Consider the following 19667-nt stretch of genomic DNA (forward strand, 5'->3'; position numbering starts at 1 on the left):
GTACAGCGGCATGATAACCTTCTCTGATCTGTTCCTGATCCCCTTCTTTATCATTCCTAGCATTCTGTTCGCCCTTTTCGCTGCCGCCACACATTGCGCAGACGGCTTCATTGTATTGGACTAACTCAATGCATTTTATGATGAGCTTTCAAAGACAACCCTTCTTCAGATCAAATAAAAGCAAATGTTGACATATAATAGTATATAGAAGGAAAACATCAAAGCATTTTCAGGGCTAGGAAGAGGGAGAGGTGGGTGTGTGGGCAGGCGACAGAAAGGTGGCAGAGTAGTCTTAAATGTCTTTGCAGTGGGAAAGGAAGCCCAGATCTCTGTTAAGTCCTGTCAGGTAGGTGTCAAAATACCTTATTTTGATTTCAAAGGTTTCACGTTCTTGGATTGTTTTAAAGTTCTAGTATTCTCACCATAAAATCATTGACGCAGTGGTCAGTTTTTCCAAAGTGTTGTCCGACAGATGTGACATCTTGGTTGGTATTGCAATTTTTAATATATCTATGTAGGTTGATTCTGGTCTTTAGCATTTGGCTTGCTTTTATCAATTTAGGCATCCACAGGAAAAATTACATAAAACATTGTAATTGTCAATGGTCTCTTGCATTGCATGAGCAGAGTCTTTTCCAGGATCTAGCAAATAATTAATTCTAGCATACAATTCAAAACACTCCCCCCTCCCCCCCTCCCCACTCTCCTTCCCCCCCCCCCCCATTTTACGAAACTGCGATAGCAGTTTCTAGCGCAGGAAGCCACGCTGAATGGCCCACACTGCTCCTGACGCTCATAGGAACTCAATGAGCATCGGGCGCAGCGTGGACCATTCAGCGCTGATCCCCGCGCTAAAAACTGCTATCGCAGTTTTGCAAAAGGAGGCCTAACTCTAGTTCATCAGGTCCTGTATCATCAGCAACCTGAATATTTACATTCTTAAATAATTTCTTACTCTCCGAGCAGAATGTTGAGATCAATGCAGGATTTTAAGCTGATCCTCCCTTCAGCAAAGAGGGCCAAATGGGAATCTACAAGAAATAAAGCCTTTTATTTCATTGGTCCCCAATTATGGAATCATCTACCACAGGATATTAGATTAGAAGTAACCACAAAGGCATTCAAAACTAGGCTTAAGACCTTCTACTTTAAGGAGTCATTTGGAACTGACATATCCTTAGCATTTTTTTTGCTACTTCAGCTTGTCTGCGGTGTTTTTTGCTCACATGTTTAAAGACAATAGACAGTTTTCAGTCCAATTCTTTATATGTGAGTTTGCAAACCATTGGACCCCTGAGGAAAGCGTGTTCGCCGAAACACGGACCGTGTAGGGTCCAGTTGGATTTGTACCACTGTATTTTTTATCAGTGTACTTTTCTAATTGAATTTTCATGTTTTTATATGTCAGTGTATAATAAATTATCTCCAGAACATCTGTATCACAGTTTTTTTTTCATTTTATCAGATATTTCCCATATTGATTGAACTAAATTCAGCGGCATGACTCTTGGGGAATCTGATGGATAGTGGACATTTGGATCAGTATAGAAACCTTTTTTTTTAACTCTTGTAACATTATGCTATATGTATCCTATTTTTTTTTTTTTTTTTTTTTAGTAATTCAGATACAGTAATGTCTCAGCTTGCTCCAAAGAGCTTACATGTGTGAAGCGTGTCTGAGGCAAAGAGAGAGAACATCACTTCTGAAAGTTTAGAAGGAGTGCCAAAAGGAAGCCGAGTGTAATAAACTGGTTTTCCTAGTTCTCAGAATCCAGATTCTCTTCCGATGGGAATAATTCGTTGAATGGCTGTTGACCATTTAAAGCCTTTAGGCGGAGACTGAAAACCCGGGGGAAGGGTGGACTTTAACGCCCTACCAACTCGACAACACCGCTATAAAGACTATTGCCAGGGGGAAAAAAAGATCAATCCTTCCCATCGCCCAACGTCAGGTATAAAATCAGTTCCTGCAACACCTCCTTCCCCTCCCCCTGCCAATTAAAATATCAAATTACCCGCCGAATGACACAAACAGAAGCCGCAGCAAAACAACCCCCGGGCGCCTAAGTGTGGCGGGCTTCTCCTCCCCTAATAATACATTACAACTTACAAACTGGATTCGCCGATTTTCGTAGTTGTATTTTTCAATTTGATTCTGTCCGATGGTGAAAGAAAACCCGAGGATCACGTAAAATACCTCTCTCCGTATCACTAGGTGCGTCTTAGGGGGGGGGGGCTTGAAATAGACGGCTAATGTGCGTGTAATTTGCGTAGCACCAAAGCGCCGAGCCCGGACTGAAGTCCACTCCTGCACTAGTTATCTGTTAACCAAAACTGGACATGCCCGTGCTTGCCAGTGTTATTGCACAAACGCCTATTGTTTAATTCCTCTCCAGCAGTTAATATTACAGAAGGGCAAGCTCACCGGCCTGAAGGATATGGTATGGTAATAACGTCTTTATTTGCCCTAAAAAAGTGTCAGTCTGTCAGGTCGAGGTGTGCAGGATTTCCGACGAGAAACGTCCTGCGCTGCTTATTATCACACCAAGAGATCACAGATGAGTGCCTCTACTTTTTGCTTTATTTATTTCTAAGGTGGACTAACAGAGCAACCGCACTGTATCACTAGCACTTATTTCTTTAAATGTACACAGCCCTGGACAAATAACACACAAATGGATGTGGCTGTCTAAAAAAAACAAGACACAACACGCATGCAAGACATGTATTTATTATAAAAGAAAATAACAAAACAAAACACGGTTTAAAAAAAAAAAAAAAAAAAAAAGTCAATAAGGATTTGGGGTTTCTTTTCCTACATTCAGTTTGAAAAGATGAAAGGAATGAGTCCGGAAACTGAGCACGCGAGGCTATGGATAGAGTTAGGCGACGAGATAGGCTGGGACTTCACTGGACAAAAGACGGACTGGATCGCTGAACCCTGGGACTGGATGGCTATCCACCAGGCTGCCTGGAATGGGGACGTGCGCTTGGTGAAACAGCTGCTGCAGCAAGGGGAAGCCGTGGACAGCAGGCAAGCCCCTTCCTTCCCCCTCCCCCAAACCCTATGCCCTTTCTTTAGCTCTGTTTCCAACCAGCTTCTTCTGTTTCACTTTTATTTGCTCCTTGGCTTTAATCACTTTATAGTTTTGAGGAAAGACCTGTTGATCTTGGATAATTTTATGCAATAAATTGGGTCAACATCAAAACAATTTAGCTGGCTAGTTAAATTGCTTGTGTGAGCCTATCTGATGAAATTCAGTGGCACTTAACTGTTAGCGATAATAGCCAGATATTTTGTGGGTATACTAGGGGCAGAGTTGGCAATGATGTGGTTAAGGGCGATATTTAGCATTTAACCACTTATGTAGTCAAATCAAACTGCATGAAAGTAGATCCTATCTTTATGTGGTGATGCTTATGTGCTTAAGTCTGAAAATCACATTTTAATTGCATATGAGATAGCTGGTTGCATAAACCCAGATACTTACGGTAATTCTATTCCATTTAGGGGTGGGCAATGATTAAAAATTTTAATCACAATTAATTCTGTGATTAAAAATTTTAATCACACGACTGATCGTGATGCGAAGGCAAAATAGGAAGTTGTGGCAGGGAGGGGCAGAACACTTCATCTACTACTACTATTTATCACAGGGATCTCAAAGTCCCTCCTTGAGGGCCGCAATCCAGTCGGGTTTTCAGGATTTCCCCAATGAATATGCATTGAAAGCAGCGCATGCACATAGATCTCATGCATATTCATTGGGGAAATCCTGAAAACCCGACTGGATTGCGGCCCTCAAGGAGGGACTTTGAGACCCCTGATTTATCACATATAGCGCTGAAAGATGTACACAGTGCTGTACCTTTTGACATTTAATAGATGATCCCTGCTCAGAAGAGCTTACAATCTAACTTGGATGGACAGACAGACATGACATAAAGGGTTAAGGATGCAGAACCTAAGGTGAGAAGAGTTAGGAGTTGAAAGCAGTTGGGGGAGGGGGGGGAAGGCTTTTGAGTCGGCTGCAGATAGCGGGTGGGAATTGTGGCCTTTTCTGGTGACTCTATGAAGAGCTATTAAAGAGTAAAGGGAGGTAGGAGAAGAGATGCTGGACTGCAGGATAGGCAAGGGGAGAGAAAGCAATGCTGGACCATAGAGGGGAGTTGAAAATTTAGATCAGAGTTAAAAAATTTAATCAGGGTTAAAATTTTAACAAAGTAATCGAGTTAATAGCGCACTAAGGCCCAGATTCTATAAATGATGCCTAAAGTTAGGATCAGCATGCCTAGCCGATCTAGATGCTTAACTTAATTTTCTTAATTGGCTTAATCAGTGCACCATTAAAAACAATTTAAGAAAATTAATTAGCTAGTAGGCGCCTACCACTTCGAGGTGCCTCAGCAAGTAGGCGTGGTTAGGGGGTAGATTTAGAGTGTAGTTTGACTTAGGCGCACTCATTTACGTCAAGAAAACCCCGGCCTAAATGACAGTGTGCCTAAGGATTCAACATCTACTGGCATTTAAGACTGCTAAATGGTGCCTAATGGATGACTGATAATCGCACTCAATGGTAACTAGAAGCTAGGTAACGCTTGCTCCTCCATGTATTCTCATTTCGTCGACAATGGCCAACGTTTCATGACTCAACAAATCACTGCATCAGGGCTCTACATCAGTGAAGACAAAAATTAAAGAAAAAGACTTTCAAGACATATTTTTCCAAAGGTACCGTTCACTACCCGAAGTGTTAAGATGCTTAGACTTCGGGAAGTGAATGGTACCTTTGGTAAGGCTCTGTAGCTAGAGCATAAGTTCGCCCACCAGAAAGGAAAGTTAAGTCGATCATAGTTCTTCCAATTGCGTGTTATCATCTGCATGGCTATTCCCATCATAGTTAAGAAATGCCAGCATTTATAACGATCCATAGGGGGTTTAACATGTAATAGTGTTTCACGTATTATGACTTCATAAGTCAATGGGATTGATGACTCAAGCTCCAGTCAGAGCCTTAGGCCCCTCCTTAGTGCATCCCAGGATGCACCAGGAACAGGAAGGCCTGCCATTTTGAAGAAGCAGGTCTACCGGCCAGAGGGATTAAGCATCTCACTCGCCAGCCTTTGTCTTAAAGGTTGGGGGGAGGCGAGGGGAGGAAGTGGGCATCCCTCCTGCTGTTCTACAATTTAAAGGTTCGGGGGTTGTCAGGGGAGCGGGGGATACCGGCATCGTGGACGGCATCAAACGGCCCTGGGAGGGATCAATGAAAGGGAGGAAATGGGGGGTCTTCTTTCTCTTTATTATTATTATTAATTGGGGGGGGGGGGGGGAACGGTCTCTGAGCTGTCAAGCCTTGCTTTCTTGTCAGTTCCTGAGCCAATCATCACTCAGGAGCACTGACCAGAAAGTAAGACTTTGACAGCTCAGAGCCTCCAAGAAAATGTGTCACAACTAGGTTAGGGAATCACCCAGCAATGATAGAGAATCACCCGGAATGCTCATTTATATATTAATGAGCCTATTTTACTACCATTTTAATATTAGCAACCTCGGAGACTGCTAGGAAGCTTGGAAAAGACCACGATGAGCTATTCTGATAACCGGCTGGTAAAATACTGGTGCAGTAAACCAGCTGGAACTGGTTTATCGACCATCGTTAAGGGCATGGTAAATTTTGAGAATCCGGCCCTGAGTTACACATGTATCAGACCCTGTTCTATAACTGGGCGCCTAACTTTTAGCACCCAATATAGAATTAGGGGGCTGGAGTCTTAGGGTATAATCTCACCCCACCACCTACTGTGTGATCTTCAGCAGACCTGTAGGTGTTTAAAGTCAGATTTTAATCTATCAGGGATTGACTGGAGGGGTGGAATCGTGTGATTTAGTGGTATAAAGTGCAAATGTTGAATATCATCAGTGGTGATTTTCTGCCACATCATGCCAAGTTGCCAGCCTGGAGCCTTTGTGGATTTGCATCCTTTTCTTATTGTGGTGGGCATCACACCTATTTTGCAGGAGTTACATTGGCTTCCGATTACCGTACGCATTGAATTCAAAATTCTTTGCATCATTTTCAGATTGCCGCAGGACGACGCGCCTGCACCTTTTGCGGGCGTTGTTACATGCTCGTCGGCCAACACGAGTTTTACGATCGGCGGATGAGTTTTGTCTTCATGTCCCGCCTCTCGGTCTGGTTAAGCTATCAGGGATCTGGAAGACTGTGTTGACAGTTCAGGGGGGCCATTTGCTGGAACCTTTTGCCACTGGAATTGAGACAAATGCTCGGTGTTTTGCAATTTAGGAAAATGTTGAAAACTGTGCCATTTGAGCGTTTCTATGCTGGATTGGTGAAGAGTCCTACTCTGTGATACATGATTTTTGTTAGATGGGGTCGTTCTGTTATTGTTTTTTTAAAAAATTCAAACAGTTTTATTAATGACAACCATTAAAAAGAATGCCTAATATCCATAGTACTGCAGCCAACCTTGGCAACAGAACAAGATACAAGAAATGCGAGTCATCAAACATTTCTCATCAGTAATAGAAACCACTTTCCCACCCTCCCTCACCCTGAAAGTGTAGTTACTTACCTGTAACGTAGGTTCTCCGTGGACAGGATAGTCAGCCGAAAACCCCAATCTGCTGATTGCAGAGGCTGGCTTTACGCGGCAGCATGCAAAAACTCCGGGGGAGATCTATCAGTCTGGAGGGCGAAAACCCCGATCTGCTGACCGCAGAGGCTGGCTTTATGCGGCAGCATGCAGTGACTCCTGGAGAGATCTCTCGGTCTGGTGAGACTCCTATTGGCTGCCCTGCAGAGGCTGGCTGTAAGCGGCAACATGCAGGGACTCCGGGAGATATTTCTCTCTCGGGCCGAGTGCAGGCGGGGGGATTAGCTGAGCCAGGGCATCCTGGAGGCTCCTTGCCGCTGTAGCTTGTGGATCCCCCACTGCTGCATTCCGATGAGGATGGCTGCTGGAGGAAGATTCTCGGGCCTCACTTCTCTTCATGAAGTCTCTCAGTGCCCTCTTCCTTAGCTTGCGTGCACATGGTGACATGTGCGCACAATGCAAGCAACACGGAAACCTCAAGCGCCGGATCCAATCAGTGGGCGCACAATTCATGAGGATCCAGTGTATTCATCCTTTTCCTGCATCCCAGTCGTTTCTTTAGATGATTCAGGCATCTTCAAGGTGATGAGTAGAAAAGTTGTAATGGAGAGCTGTAGAAAATCCGACCGATGGGAACGGGTGGAAACTAAAGACTGGGGATTAGGGGGAAGCAGGGGGAAATGGGTAGGGCTCGGGCATGCCCAGTGGGGCCTGGGCACTGCACGTGCTCAGAGAGAGAGGGAAAAAAAAATCTCTCTGAGCTATTGGAGAGCTTATCCGCAAATTGGGAGCTGTTGGGACAACACCCATATGTGGCTGACTCATCCTGCTTGTCCTAGGAGAACTCTTGTACTGGCACCAGGTAGAAATGTTATCTAGTTACTAATGTCACAAAATCTGGGGACACGGTTTCTTAGCATCCCTGAACCATACCCAAGCCAGTACAACCTTAAGTACTGTGCTGTACCCCAATAAGCACAGATACGACTATTTAGCCTACATAGGCTTTTTACAAAGGTGCACTAAGGGTTTTAGCGCGCGCTAAACACTAACGCGTCCATACACACTCTTTCCCTGCCTCCATCCCCTGTACCTCTTTAAACCTTTGCCCATGCAAGCATCTTCTCTTTTCTTTCTTCCCTAACCTACTATGTTATCCTTCAGTGTTGCCTTTCTCTAGAATTTTGTAGTTCTACCCTCTTTTCTCTTGTTTCTGTAAGTCGGTCCGCAGAATTTGTCCTTGTACATATAATTATGTGTTTTTGTTACCCTGATTTTAATATATGTAATTCACTTTGAAATTAATATTACAAGCGTTTGCATCAAATTTTAATAAACATAAAAGACACGAAACATGAGTTGGCTTACCCTCTGACGTCACTTCCTGGCCCTATGACCCGGAAGTGATTTCACAGGGGAGTCAGGCTGGTGCGAGCAGCAGGCTGGAGAATTTGCTCGTGCTGGTGAAGATTTAAATAGGTATGGGGGTGGGGGAAGGGAGGTCACGAGTGTGGCATGGGGGACAGAGAGATGCCAGTGCCCCCATCATGATGGCGCCCAGGTCAGGCCACCCTTCCGGCCCCTCCCCCTTATTTTGCCACTGCATTAGAGCACTGTACTGTCAGCACCTAAGTCAATATTGAAGGCCTCTTTAAACGAAAAGGTCATTAAACACAAGATTTGTAAACGTAAAAAAATTTACCTAAACTGAACTTGACTCTTAGCTCAGCCTCAGTTGTTTCGGGTTCATAGACAACAACGCGGAAGACAAAGGCGCGTGCCGACAACTGAGCGCAAGACGGAGGCGCGCGCCGAAGAAAATTACTGTTTTTAGGGGCTCCGACGGGGGGTTTTGTTGGGGAGCACCCCTAGTTTACTTAATACAAATCGCGCCGGTGTTGTGGGGGGTTTGGAGGGTTGTAACCCCCCACATTTTACTGTAAACTTAACTTTTTCCCTAAAAACAGGGAAAAAGTGAAGTTTTCAGTAAAATGTGGGGGGTTACAACCCCCCAAACCCCCCCACAACGCGACGTGATCTGTATTAAGTAAAGTGTGTGGGGGGTTCCCCGCCATGCCCTCCCCCCCCGTCGGAGCCCTAAAAACAGTAATTTTCTTCGGCGCTCGCCTCCGTGGTGCGCTCAATTGTCTGCTCGCGCCTTTGTCCAGGCGCGATTTTGACCTGACACCCTTGTTTGGTGCACACACTTTTGTTTGCTGTCTGAAAAATCAAGACTTTGTAACATATAATCATGCTTTTCTCTCCGTGTTTCTGACACTAAATTTTCAGGGATGCCAACGAGTGGACCCCTCTCCACTGGGCTGCATTCAGAGGTCACATTGCACTGGTTAAGCTTCTGGTTCAACGTGGGGCACCGGTGAACATATTGGATAAGTACAGCTGCACACCTCTTCATCGAGCAGCCTGGAGCGGACACACCCAAGTAGTTGAGTTTCTCCTGCATCGAGGGGCCCTGGCGACAGCTGTCACTAAGGAAGGACTTAGCCCTCTTCACTACGCTGCCACCAATGGACACATACTGAGCGTACAGATCTTGATGAAGTGGGGTGCAGGGTTGGACACCTGCTGTGACAATAATGGGTGGAGCCCTCTGCACTGGGCCACCATCAGCAACCAGCTCCATGTTATGGACCTGCTGATTCACCAGGGTGTGTGCCCTGATCTCGGCTGTGGTGGGAACATGACTTCACTACACGTGGCGGCAGAGATCGGAAAGACAGAAGTGGCCCAGTTCTTACTCGCAAAAGGGGCCTGTATAAACAGGAAAGATGGAATTGGAAGAACCGCGCTTGCAATTGCAGCTAGCGCCGGAAATGAAGAGGTGCGGCGCGTGCACATGGTTCTGAATGTTGTACGGCAGGGGTGTCAAAGTCCCTCCTCGAGGGCTGCAATCCAGTTGGATTTTCAGGATTTCCCCAATGAATATGTATAAGATCTATTAGCATACAATAAAAGCAGTGCATGCAAATAGATCTCATGTATATTCATTGGGGAAATCCTGAAAACCCAACTAGATTGCGGCCCTCGAGGAAGGACTTTGACACCCTTCTTGTAAGGCAACATATATAGACGTTCTTCCTCCCTTGTGTGTCCCATTTTCAGTTCCGTGCACATAGGAAGTAATGTGACAAACCTTTCCTGCACGTAAGCCCCCCCCAGGTGCCCTAAACTGTGCGCCTAAGTTGTTTTGAGTAATGCGCTGATAACTAGCCATTACTGCAGTTAATTGGCTCCAGTTAGGATTTGCGCGCACATCTTGCTAAGTGCCATTCTTTAAAGATCCGTGCGTAAATCTTTTAGGCTCTGATTCTATAAACAGAGCCTAAAACATTGGTACCGAGGAATGCACCACATGCCGTATGTCAATCATGAGTTAGGTGCAATTTATAGAATCACGCCTAGCGGTACCCAAATTGGATTTAGGCGCCGGTAGGCATCAAAACCTTAGGCGCCATGGTTTTCTTGGCCTAAATACCAGTGCCTATGTCCACTTTAGGTGTCTACATATAGAACATCCCCACGATCTGCCCTTAACCACACCCACTTTCTGGTGGGCGCCTTGGTTTCCGTGCGTAGCTGAATGTGGTGGGCGCCTGCTGAGTTAGGTGCCTAGAAAGCAACTAATTTTAATTTAAGCCAATTAAGCTTTTTACTGGTGCTGTTTACGCTTTTTAAATAATTAACACCCCCTTTTACAAAACCATAATAGTGGTTTGTGGCGCAGGCTGGCACGCTGAATGCTCTGCAGTGCTCCCGACGCTCCGTTGGGAGCAGCACAGAGCATTCAACGCACCAGCCTGCACTAAAGCCCACTATTATAGTTTTGTAAAAGGGGGAGGCGGTAAGTTAGGCACCTAGATAGACTAGGCATGTAGATCTAAGCACTTAACTTTAGGCGTCCTAGAGGGCTGCAAATCAGTCAGGCTTTCAGGATCTCCACAATAAATATGCATGAGATCTATTTGCATAGAACGGAGAGAGGGCATGCAAACAGATCGCATGTGTATTGTTTGGGGAAATCCTGAAAACCCAACTAGGTTATGGCCCTAAAGGACCGAGAATGCCCACCCAAGGACTAAGTCAGTGTATCGCAAACTGTGTGCCGCGAGACACCAGTGAGGAGAGGCGCCGGCTGACTGCTTACAGGATGTACTTCTCGCAGCGAGAGGCACGTCCTGTAGGCAGGCAGCCAGCGCCTCTACCTCTTGCAGCACCCCCTCCCCCCACCGGTGTAATAATTGCAGGCTCGGGGCCCCATCTGGAGGGCCTATGCGCATGACATCATCACGTCGACATCCGTGCATTTCCAAATACCTTCCAGCCGTGGCCCGAGTTTAGTGTGCAGCAGCTGCAAAAAAGTTTGCAGTGTCTATATTCTATATTTCTCTGCAAGTACAAGTTATTATTTTCTTCTTTCCTTTTCACAGATTGCCCGAATGCTGCTGCACATGAAGGCTGATGTATCTCTAGCAGATAACCACAGCTGTACTGCCCTGCATCGAGCAGCAGCAGCTGGTCACGTGACAATAGTGCAAGCACTGGTGGAGGCAGGGGTCTGTGTTGACTCCGTAGATGATACCAACCTGACTGCACTTCACAGAGCCATGAGAAATGGGCATGAGGATGTCACAAATTATCTCCTAGACCATGGGGCCAACATTGAAACCTTGGAGTGGTTAAAAAAAGCTCCCCTTCAGCTGGCTATGGAAGAGGGTCACGTCCATTTTGAGTCATTACTGCAATAGGGAGCAGCCCGCCCTGAATGCCTGTATGACTGCGAAATAGTCAAAGAATTAGCCTCCAGAGCGACAGTTAAAGAAAGGAAGAGTTCATTGCATGCCACAAACTGGATTCTATTACTGTAAAAATCTAAACTCCCTACCAGAGCATGGTGTGCTGACAGAACTGTAGGAACACCTAAGCTACAGTGCGGATATTGAGAGGTGATCATGCCAAAATTAGAGCTCTCTAAATGTTAGTTTACCCCACTAACATGTGCTCTTCTGTAATCCGTGATAATGAACAATGCCTCTCGGAGCAGATTAAGGAGCCCTTTTACTGTAAGGCAGTAAAATTAGCAATTGCTGGGGTCCTTTTACCAAGGTGTGCTAATGGGTTTAGCGCGTACTAAATGCTAAGAAGCCCACGGGCATATAATGGGCTTCTGAGCAGTTGGCATGTGCTAAGTGTTAAGGTGCACTAAATCCGTTAGTGCACCTTAGAAAAAACATAGTAAATGCTGGCAGATATCTGTGTGGTCCATCCAGTCTGCCCAACAGTCACATTCTGAGCGTTGGCTGCAAAAAGTAGTGCTTGTAAATGGCAAAGCCTCTCGTAACTGTTGAGGGCATATCCAGCATCTTCCCATGCAGTTAGTAATACATGGCAAGTACATTGTCTCTTTTTTAACTGCATTGCAGTTAACATGGTTGTACCTATTTGGCAGTAAGTGATGTGCATTATCTGCCATGATAACAATTTACCTGCAGTAAGTATCATATGTTAATTGCAAGGTGCAGTCCCTGCCCCTTTGCAAGTGAGAATCTGCACACGTTTAAACAATACAACTGTATTAGATAGCATATCCAGATACTAGGGATTTATCTCTTAGTAATTAGAATTCAACGATGAAAGACAAATGGTTCACTGATTTTGGTATATATGATTAGATTATATTATCATATTCGCTATTAGTTTTGCTACAGAAATAAAGGAGTGTTCTCTTTTTTATGTACAAATTCCCTCTTAAGAATGATTGAAAATGACATTTCAGAAAAATTGAGGAATCTCCCCCACCCCACCCTTTTATTAAGCTGCAGTAGAGGTTTCTACCAAGGCCCGCTGTGCTAAATGCTCCGACGCTCAGAGTAAGGGAGGGGGGGGGGGAGTAATAGAGGTTGTTACTAAGCTATAATAAGGGGGGCAGTTTTACTGCAGCAGTATTTACCATATGAATCACTTTACCAGCAGTACAATGACTGCTGCGGTACATTGACATTTGGGTTCCAGAAGCTCCTGGCCACAGCAATGCAAAGACAGTGGGCAGAAAGTTGAGCATCCGAACTTTGAAAGGGTCAGTAGTTAATAAAGAAAAAAAAACCCCAACTACCACTCTCCAATCCCTCACCATCACCATATATCCTCCAATCGCCTCTCTACTCTAGTTCCAAGATCCTCTCCCCACCCTCCCAATACATACTGGGGGGGGGGGTGTTCTTGGCGGCTAGTAGAGGGCTAGATGACACCTGGAATCAAAATAGCGCCAGCTCCCTAACACTAGTCTCAGAGTAGCCTAAATAGTGGCCTAACCTCTTGGCAGTATTACCTCAAGATTACTGCTAAGTGGGTGCTTTGAAAAGAGGCTGCCTTCACCCAATCCCTAGGTCTTCCCTCTGCCGTGTCCTGCCTCCTGTGATGTAATTTCCTGTGGGAAGACCGAGGGCCTGGGCAGAGGCAGCCTATCTTCAGGCTGCTGCTGCTACTGGCAATTCTCACAGTTTACAGCAGTATATCACAAACTGTCTGCCGTGAGATGCCGGCGAGGAGGAAAATCACCGGCTGACTGCTTACAGGACGTGCCTCTTGCGGAGAGGCACATCCTTTATTCAGCTGGTGTCAATGCCTCTCCTCTCTGCACCCCCCCCCCATGGCAGTAATAAGGGGCTCAGAGCCGCGGCGTGCATGCGTGTGATGTCATCACATCGACATTCGTGCATTTCTGGATGCCCTCCAGCCAGGGCCCCAAGTTTAGTGTGCCACAGCTTCAAAACGTTTGCCGCGCACTGGTTTACAGAAATGAGAAGAGTGAGAGAGAGAAAGGAGTGATGCTGCACCCATGAAGAGAGTGTGTGTGGGGGGGGGGAGAGAGAATCTGCAAATCCTTTAACAGAGATTTGGCTAACCGTAGATTGCAACCTCTGTTCTAGAACCCACTTCGATCCAAATTTTAATACACTCATTAATCATCTCACACATAGACTATTGTAACTCTCTTTACCATGGCATAACTCAAAAAGAAACCCATAGATTACAACTAATCCAAAATACTGCGATCAAACTTATCTATAAGGCCATCAAATATGATCATGTTACCCCGCTTCTTCAAGAGTTACACTAGCTACCAGTCTCTCACAGACCAACATATAAAATCCTTCTTCTAACCTTTAAAATTAAGACCTCTCACTTCCCTGCTTTCTTAGACAAATATCTCATTCCACATACCCCTCCTAGGGCCCTTAGATCTACGAATCAGAACTTACCTACAGTACTCTCAATCAAGGATCTATACTACTGTATACTAGAAATTCCATTTTTTCTGTAGTCGCACCATCACTCTGGAATGCAATGCCACTTTATCACCGCAGTGAAAATTCCCTAAATAAATTTAAAACAAATCTTAAAACATTTCTTTTTAAAGAGGCCTATTAATAAGGGGAAAAAAATGCTTTTAAGAAGCGACATCCCCGTCTCCCTCTTGTTACTTCTTATCCCTCTACCCCTCCTTTTTATTTACATAATAGCTGATGCCCCGGCGTTGCACGGGTATTTAATTATAGCAATAACACTGTAAATGGATTCAAACAAAGATACTTTATAGTGGTGAATGAAATTATATTTTTATAGCTTAATAAAAAGTACAATATTCAAATTATAATGTGAAATATTTGACAAAATGAATACAATACAACTAACGCAAAACGTGATTATAAACAACAATTTTAGTTTCACCTCCTGGAGCAAGAACATATAAATTCTTGGGTGAACCCACCCTTGAGCAAGCAACATAGAGTTGTGGGCCGCGAGACCCCCAGAACATATCACCCCAGGTAGTGAGGGATCTGCATACCAAGTTTCGTTCAAATCGGTCAAGCCGTTTTTGAATTACAGTGAGAATGGCAGCTTTTTACATTTTTTCCATTGACATGAATGGATGAAATCTGATTTTCTGTTTGTAGCTCCGCCCACGTGTGCAGGTGGGCCGCGAGACCCCCAGAACATATCACCCCAGGTAGTGAGGGATCTGCATACCAAGTTTCGTTCAAATCGGTCAAGCCGTTTTTGAATAACTGTGAGAATGGCAGCTTTTTACATATTTTCCATTGACATGAATGGGTGAAATATGATTTTCTGTTTGTAGCTCCGCCCACGTGTGCAGGTGGGCCGCGAGACCCCCAGAACATATCACCCCAGGTAGTGAGGGATCTGCATACCAAGTTTCGTTCAAATCGGTCAAGCCATTTTTGCGTGATCGCGGCACATACATACACACACACATACATACACACATACATACCTCCGATTTTATATATATAAATAGATTGTAATTAAAACTTCCCTATCCCCCTAGCACTTTTTGTTTCTAAGTCTTAATCTGTCTTAGTCCTAGTTTTACCCCCCTTTTATTTTAACTAAATCTTAAATTTTATTAGATTTTTCTAATTTTTAATATTGTAAACCATCCAGATACATGTGATGGACGGTATATCAAGCCATAAATAAACTTGAGGCTCCTTTTACTAAGGTTGCGCTAGCGTTTTTAGCACACGCAGGATTTTAGTGTGCGCTAAACCCGCGCTACGTGGCTAGAACTAATGCCAGCTCAATGCTGACGTTAGCATCTAGCGCCTGCGGCATTGTAGCGTGCGCTATTCCGCACATTAATGCCCTAATGCAGCTTAGCAAAAGGAGCACTTTATGTTCCTGGCTGCAGCAATACCAAATTCAAATTACTGTGCTGGTCACTAACCTGCACTACTACTGGTGAGTAATTTATACTTTAAATTTTGCTGTAATATAATACTACATTTTTGTCACAGCTTAGTAATTACCAATTTTCTAATATAATAAAACGCTAGACGCGTATGCGCACTCAGATCTGCATGATCTGAAATCCCTGATCTGTGAGATGTATGTCCGTGGTTTTGCAGACGTGCGCATGCGCGAGTCCCCAGCCTTACTGCTTCCCAGCCGCATTGCTTGCCAGCCGCAACCGTTGGACTCCCTGCTCTCCAGATCGCGGTGTACAGACCGGTAGGGCACTGGGAGCTAGGGAGAAAGCAAGGGCTCAGTTCGTCTTCGCCCCTCCCCCCCAATCCCCATTGAGCCTCCCACCCGATTTTCTCTTCTCGCGGTCTGGCCGGCTACCATAGTCCCTTGCCGCCACCGCCACCCTCTTCCCTTCCTTTCCCGCGGTCGACAAACCTCTTGGCTCCAGCAGCGGCCGCAGCACTGTAAACATGCTGCTTCGCCGCCTCTACTGCCTTGATTTGCTCTTCCGTTTCTCTGATGACGTCATCAGGGACACGGAAGAGCAAATTAAGGCAGTAGAGGCCGCGAAGCAGCGTGTTTACAGTGCTGCGGCCGCTGCTGGAGCCAAGAGGTTTGTCGACCGCGGGAAGGGAAGGGGGTGGCGGCGGCGGCAAGGAACTAGGGGAGCTGGCCAGACCGCGAGAAGAGAAAATTGGGTGGGCCACGAAGAAACAGGGAGGAACTGGAGCGGGAGAGGGAAAGGGGCCTGCTTTGGGGGAGGGGTGTGCTTGGAGGCACACAGCTTTGCTTGGGGGGGGAGACAGAAGGGGGGCCACGGAGAGCCAGGGAGGAACTGGAGCTGGAGAGGGAAAGGGGCCTGCTTTGGGGAAGGGCTGTGCTTGGAGGCAGACAGCTTTGCTTGGGGGGGGGAGACAGAAGGGGGGCCACAGAGAAACAGGGAGGAACTGGAGCGGGAGAGGGAAAGGAGCCTGCTTTGGGGGAGGGGTGTGCTTGGAGGCAGACAGCTTTGCTTGGAGGGGAGACAGAAGGGGGCCAAGGAGACACAGTCAGGGAGGAACTGGAGGGGCAGAGGGAAAGGGGTCTGCTTTGGGGGAGGGGTGTGCTGGGAGGTAGATAGCTTTGCTTGGGGGGGGAGACAAAATGGGGGGCCACGGAGAGACAGTCAGGGAGGAATTGGAGGGGTAGAGGGAAAGGGGTCGGCTTTGGGGGGGGGAGGGGTATGCTGGGAGGCAGACAGCTTTGCTTGGGAGGGAAGGAACTGGAGGGGGAGAGGGAAAGGGGGCTGCTTTCTAGCACCCGTTAATGTAACAGGCTTAAAGACTAGTAGTTTATAATTTATTAAAAATTTACTATTAGGGGCATTTTTCAAACTGCAAAACATCCAAAAACCCAAATAAGTCAGCACTTGGATGTTTTTCTCACTAAAATAAGAACATAAGACTTGCCATACTGGGACAGACCAAAGGTCCTTCTAGTCCAGTATCCTGTTTCTAACAGTGGCCAACCCAGGTCCCAAGTACCTAGCTAAATCCCAAGTATTAAAACAGATTTTATGTTGCTTATCCTAGGAATAAGCAGTGGATTTCCCCAAGCCATCTCAATAATAGCCTATGGACTTCTCTTTTAGGAAATGATCTAAGCCAGGGTTGCCCAATTCCGGTCCTCAAGATCTACTGGCAGGCCAGGTTTTCAGGATATCCACAATGAATATGCATGAGAGAGATTTGCCTGCTAAGCTAACCGATTTCACCACATTCTCTGGCAACAAATTCCATAGTTTAATTACACATTGTGTGAAGAAATATTTTCTCTGGTTTGTTTTAAATTTACTACTTAGTAGCTTCTTCGCATGCCCCCTAGTCCTAGTAATTTTCGGAAAGATTGAATAAGCATTTCACATCTATCCTTTCCACTCCACTCTGTATTTTTTAGACCTCTATCATATCACACCTGAACCGTCTCTTCTCCAAGCTGAAGCACCCTAGCTGCTTTAGCCTTTCCTCATAGCCTGCCCTCAACTCCAAGGACCCAAAGGCCGCATCTGTTCTCGCCACCACATCCAATCTATAAAACTTTGTATAAGTATGAAGAATGGACCAGGTAGCCATCTTACAGATCTCATCCGGTAAAATCACCCAGGCTTCTGCCCATGAGGAAGCAACGCTTCTCGAGTGCACTCTCATAGATGTTGGTGGCTGTTTCCTGCAGATAAATGTAAGCTTACTCGATGGCCCTGTGAATCAATCTAGCTGGCTTGCCCAGTTTAGATTGATGAATATGAGCAAATGATTGGAGAGACAAAACACATTAGTGACCTCGAGATATTGAAGTAACGCTCTTTGCATATCCAGCAACCACAGAACTTTGTCTTTTTTCTACCCGTCACCCTCCCTTTCCCTCACAAATAATGGTTATCTTGCCAATAAGCATACAGCACTACAGAATATTATGGTAAAAATACAGCTACAGCTTTATCGAACACACTGTTAAAAACTAGGGTAGGGCATCTGTCATTGCACCCAAGCCAATAAGCCAAGAAAAACTCCTGAAGCACTGTTAGACTGAGTTAGACCACCGCCTACCCTTGCTGGTGGGTCTAGCTCATTTCTTGAAGATCTTGTTGGCTGCCTTATGTCTGGCTGGTTGCCATCTTTGAGGAGACTCCTGGGGCAGTTTCTCTTGTAAGTCAGCTAGAGTGCCCTGCCCCTCAATTGCCACTATGATTCAGGCAGGTAACCATCACATATTAACTTAACTTAAAATAAATTTAAAAAATAATAATAATATCAGGTGGAAGCGGCAGTTAACTTAGGAAATTGCTTCACTGGAATTAAAACTTTCTGTGAAGGAAGGAAGGCAGACACCCCAAAAAGTAGAACTATCAAAAATAATAAATATATAAATTACAATGTCAAGCAGAAAAAAAAATAAGAGATTAAAATAAAGAAATTAAACAGAAAACAGAAATTAAACAAACTCCGCAAACTAAAATGAAATGAATTATAAATTAAAGTGAAATAAATTCCAGTCTGGTACTAGGACCAAGCTTCACTCCGGTCCAATGGAGCAACATATCTACCTTAATTTCACTATTAATTAATTAATTCGAGCAGGAAGGCTCTAATGTGGAGGAACAGCCAAAAGCAGGAACTTCCCCAATGGGCCTGAGTAGGAGGAGGGAACAGACCAGACAAGTGAACGATGAGGAAGGTTCCCGATTCACAGATCCCCCATCTTCAGCTGCAACTTTAATCAGTGAGCACTATAAGTTACGGCTATACTCACTCGAGGAACGCAGAGAGAGGGGAGACATGATCGAGACGTTCAAGTACCTCACGGGCCGTATCGAGGTAGAAGAAGATATCTTCTTTTTCAAAGGTCCGACGGCGACAAGAGGACATACATGGAAAATCAGGGGCGGGAAATTGCACGGTGACACCAGGAAATACTTTTTCACCGAAAGAGTGGTTGATCGCTGGAATGGACTTCCACTTCAGGTGATCGAGGCGAGCAGCGTGCCTGATTTTAAGAAGAAATGGGATCGTCACGTGGGATCTCTGCACAGAGATAAATAGGGGAGGGTCATTGGGGTGGGCAGACTAGATGGGCCGCGGCCCTTATCTGCCGTCTTTTTCTATGTTTCTATTGCATCAATTGCTGATCGTGATAATTGACTCAAGTGTCTCCTGGAGATCATTCAGAAATAAATCCTGTCTGTTGCCTGAAGGAGGAACTGAATCACTCCTGAAGTGTCATGGTAAGGCAGGATGCGCCCATTTGTGGAGGATTTGCCAACCACCCACTTTAATTACTGAATTTCTTAAGGCCTCTCTGTTCTGCAATTCAGTGCCAACTATGTCAAACCAGAACATATGGTAATCAACTGATGATTTGTACCAGGTCGCTCTGTACCCTAGCAAATGTTTGTTTGAAGCCTTCCCCAGGTCTTTTGCCTCTCAGATGTATTCTCACGTCCAGTTTTTGTGTCAGTATGAAGCTGATTTTTCAGGAAAGCACATAATCGAGGCCACCTTATGCTGGATCTTTTAAACCACATCAAGTGTACTTGCTCGGCCAGGCTCAGGTGTGAGCCCAGTGGATGCACAGCTGCTCTCTCTGTTGCCTATGTGATAAATGACTGTCCTACAATTTATTTATTTATTTAGTTAGTTTTATAACCCATCCTCCGAAGGGGCTCAGAAGGGGTTACATATATATTACAGTGTTTTTTTATACAAGGTGTTGGCAAACATGACATGGCA

At 45.3% G+C, this 19667-nt stretch overlaps 1 protein-coding gene across 1 annotated transcript; it reads left to right on the forward strand.

The window, feature by feature from the left end:
* The first annotated feature begins 2247 nt into the window (after window positions 1-2247).
* ANKRD65 (ankyrin repeat domain 65) lies at window positions 2248-12934 on the forward strand. Its single transcript, XM_033922009.1, has 4 exons — window positions 2248-2441; window positions 2826-3034; window positions 8905-9457; window positions 11064-12934. The coding sequence occupies exons 1-4, from the start codon at window positions 2439-2441 to the stop codon at window positions 11379-11381; spliced, it is 1083 nt and encodes a 360-aa protein (XP_033777900.1). The 5' UTR covers window positions 2248-2438; the 3' UTR covers window positions 11382-12934.
* The last annotated feature ends 6733 nt before the right edge of the window (window positions 12935-19667 follow it).

Source organism: Geotrypetes seraphini, chromosome 15 (assembly GCF_902459505.1).
Source record: "Geotrypetes seraphini chromosome 15, aGeoSer1.1, whole genome shotgun sequence".
NCBI classification, from domain to species: domain Eukaryota; kingdom Metazoa; phylum Chordata; class Amphibia; order Gymnophiona; family Dermophiidae; genus Geotrypetes; species Geotrypetes seraphini.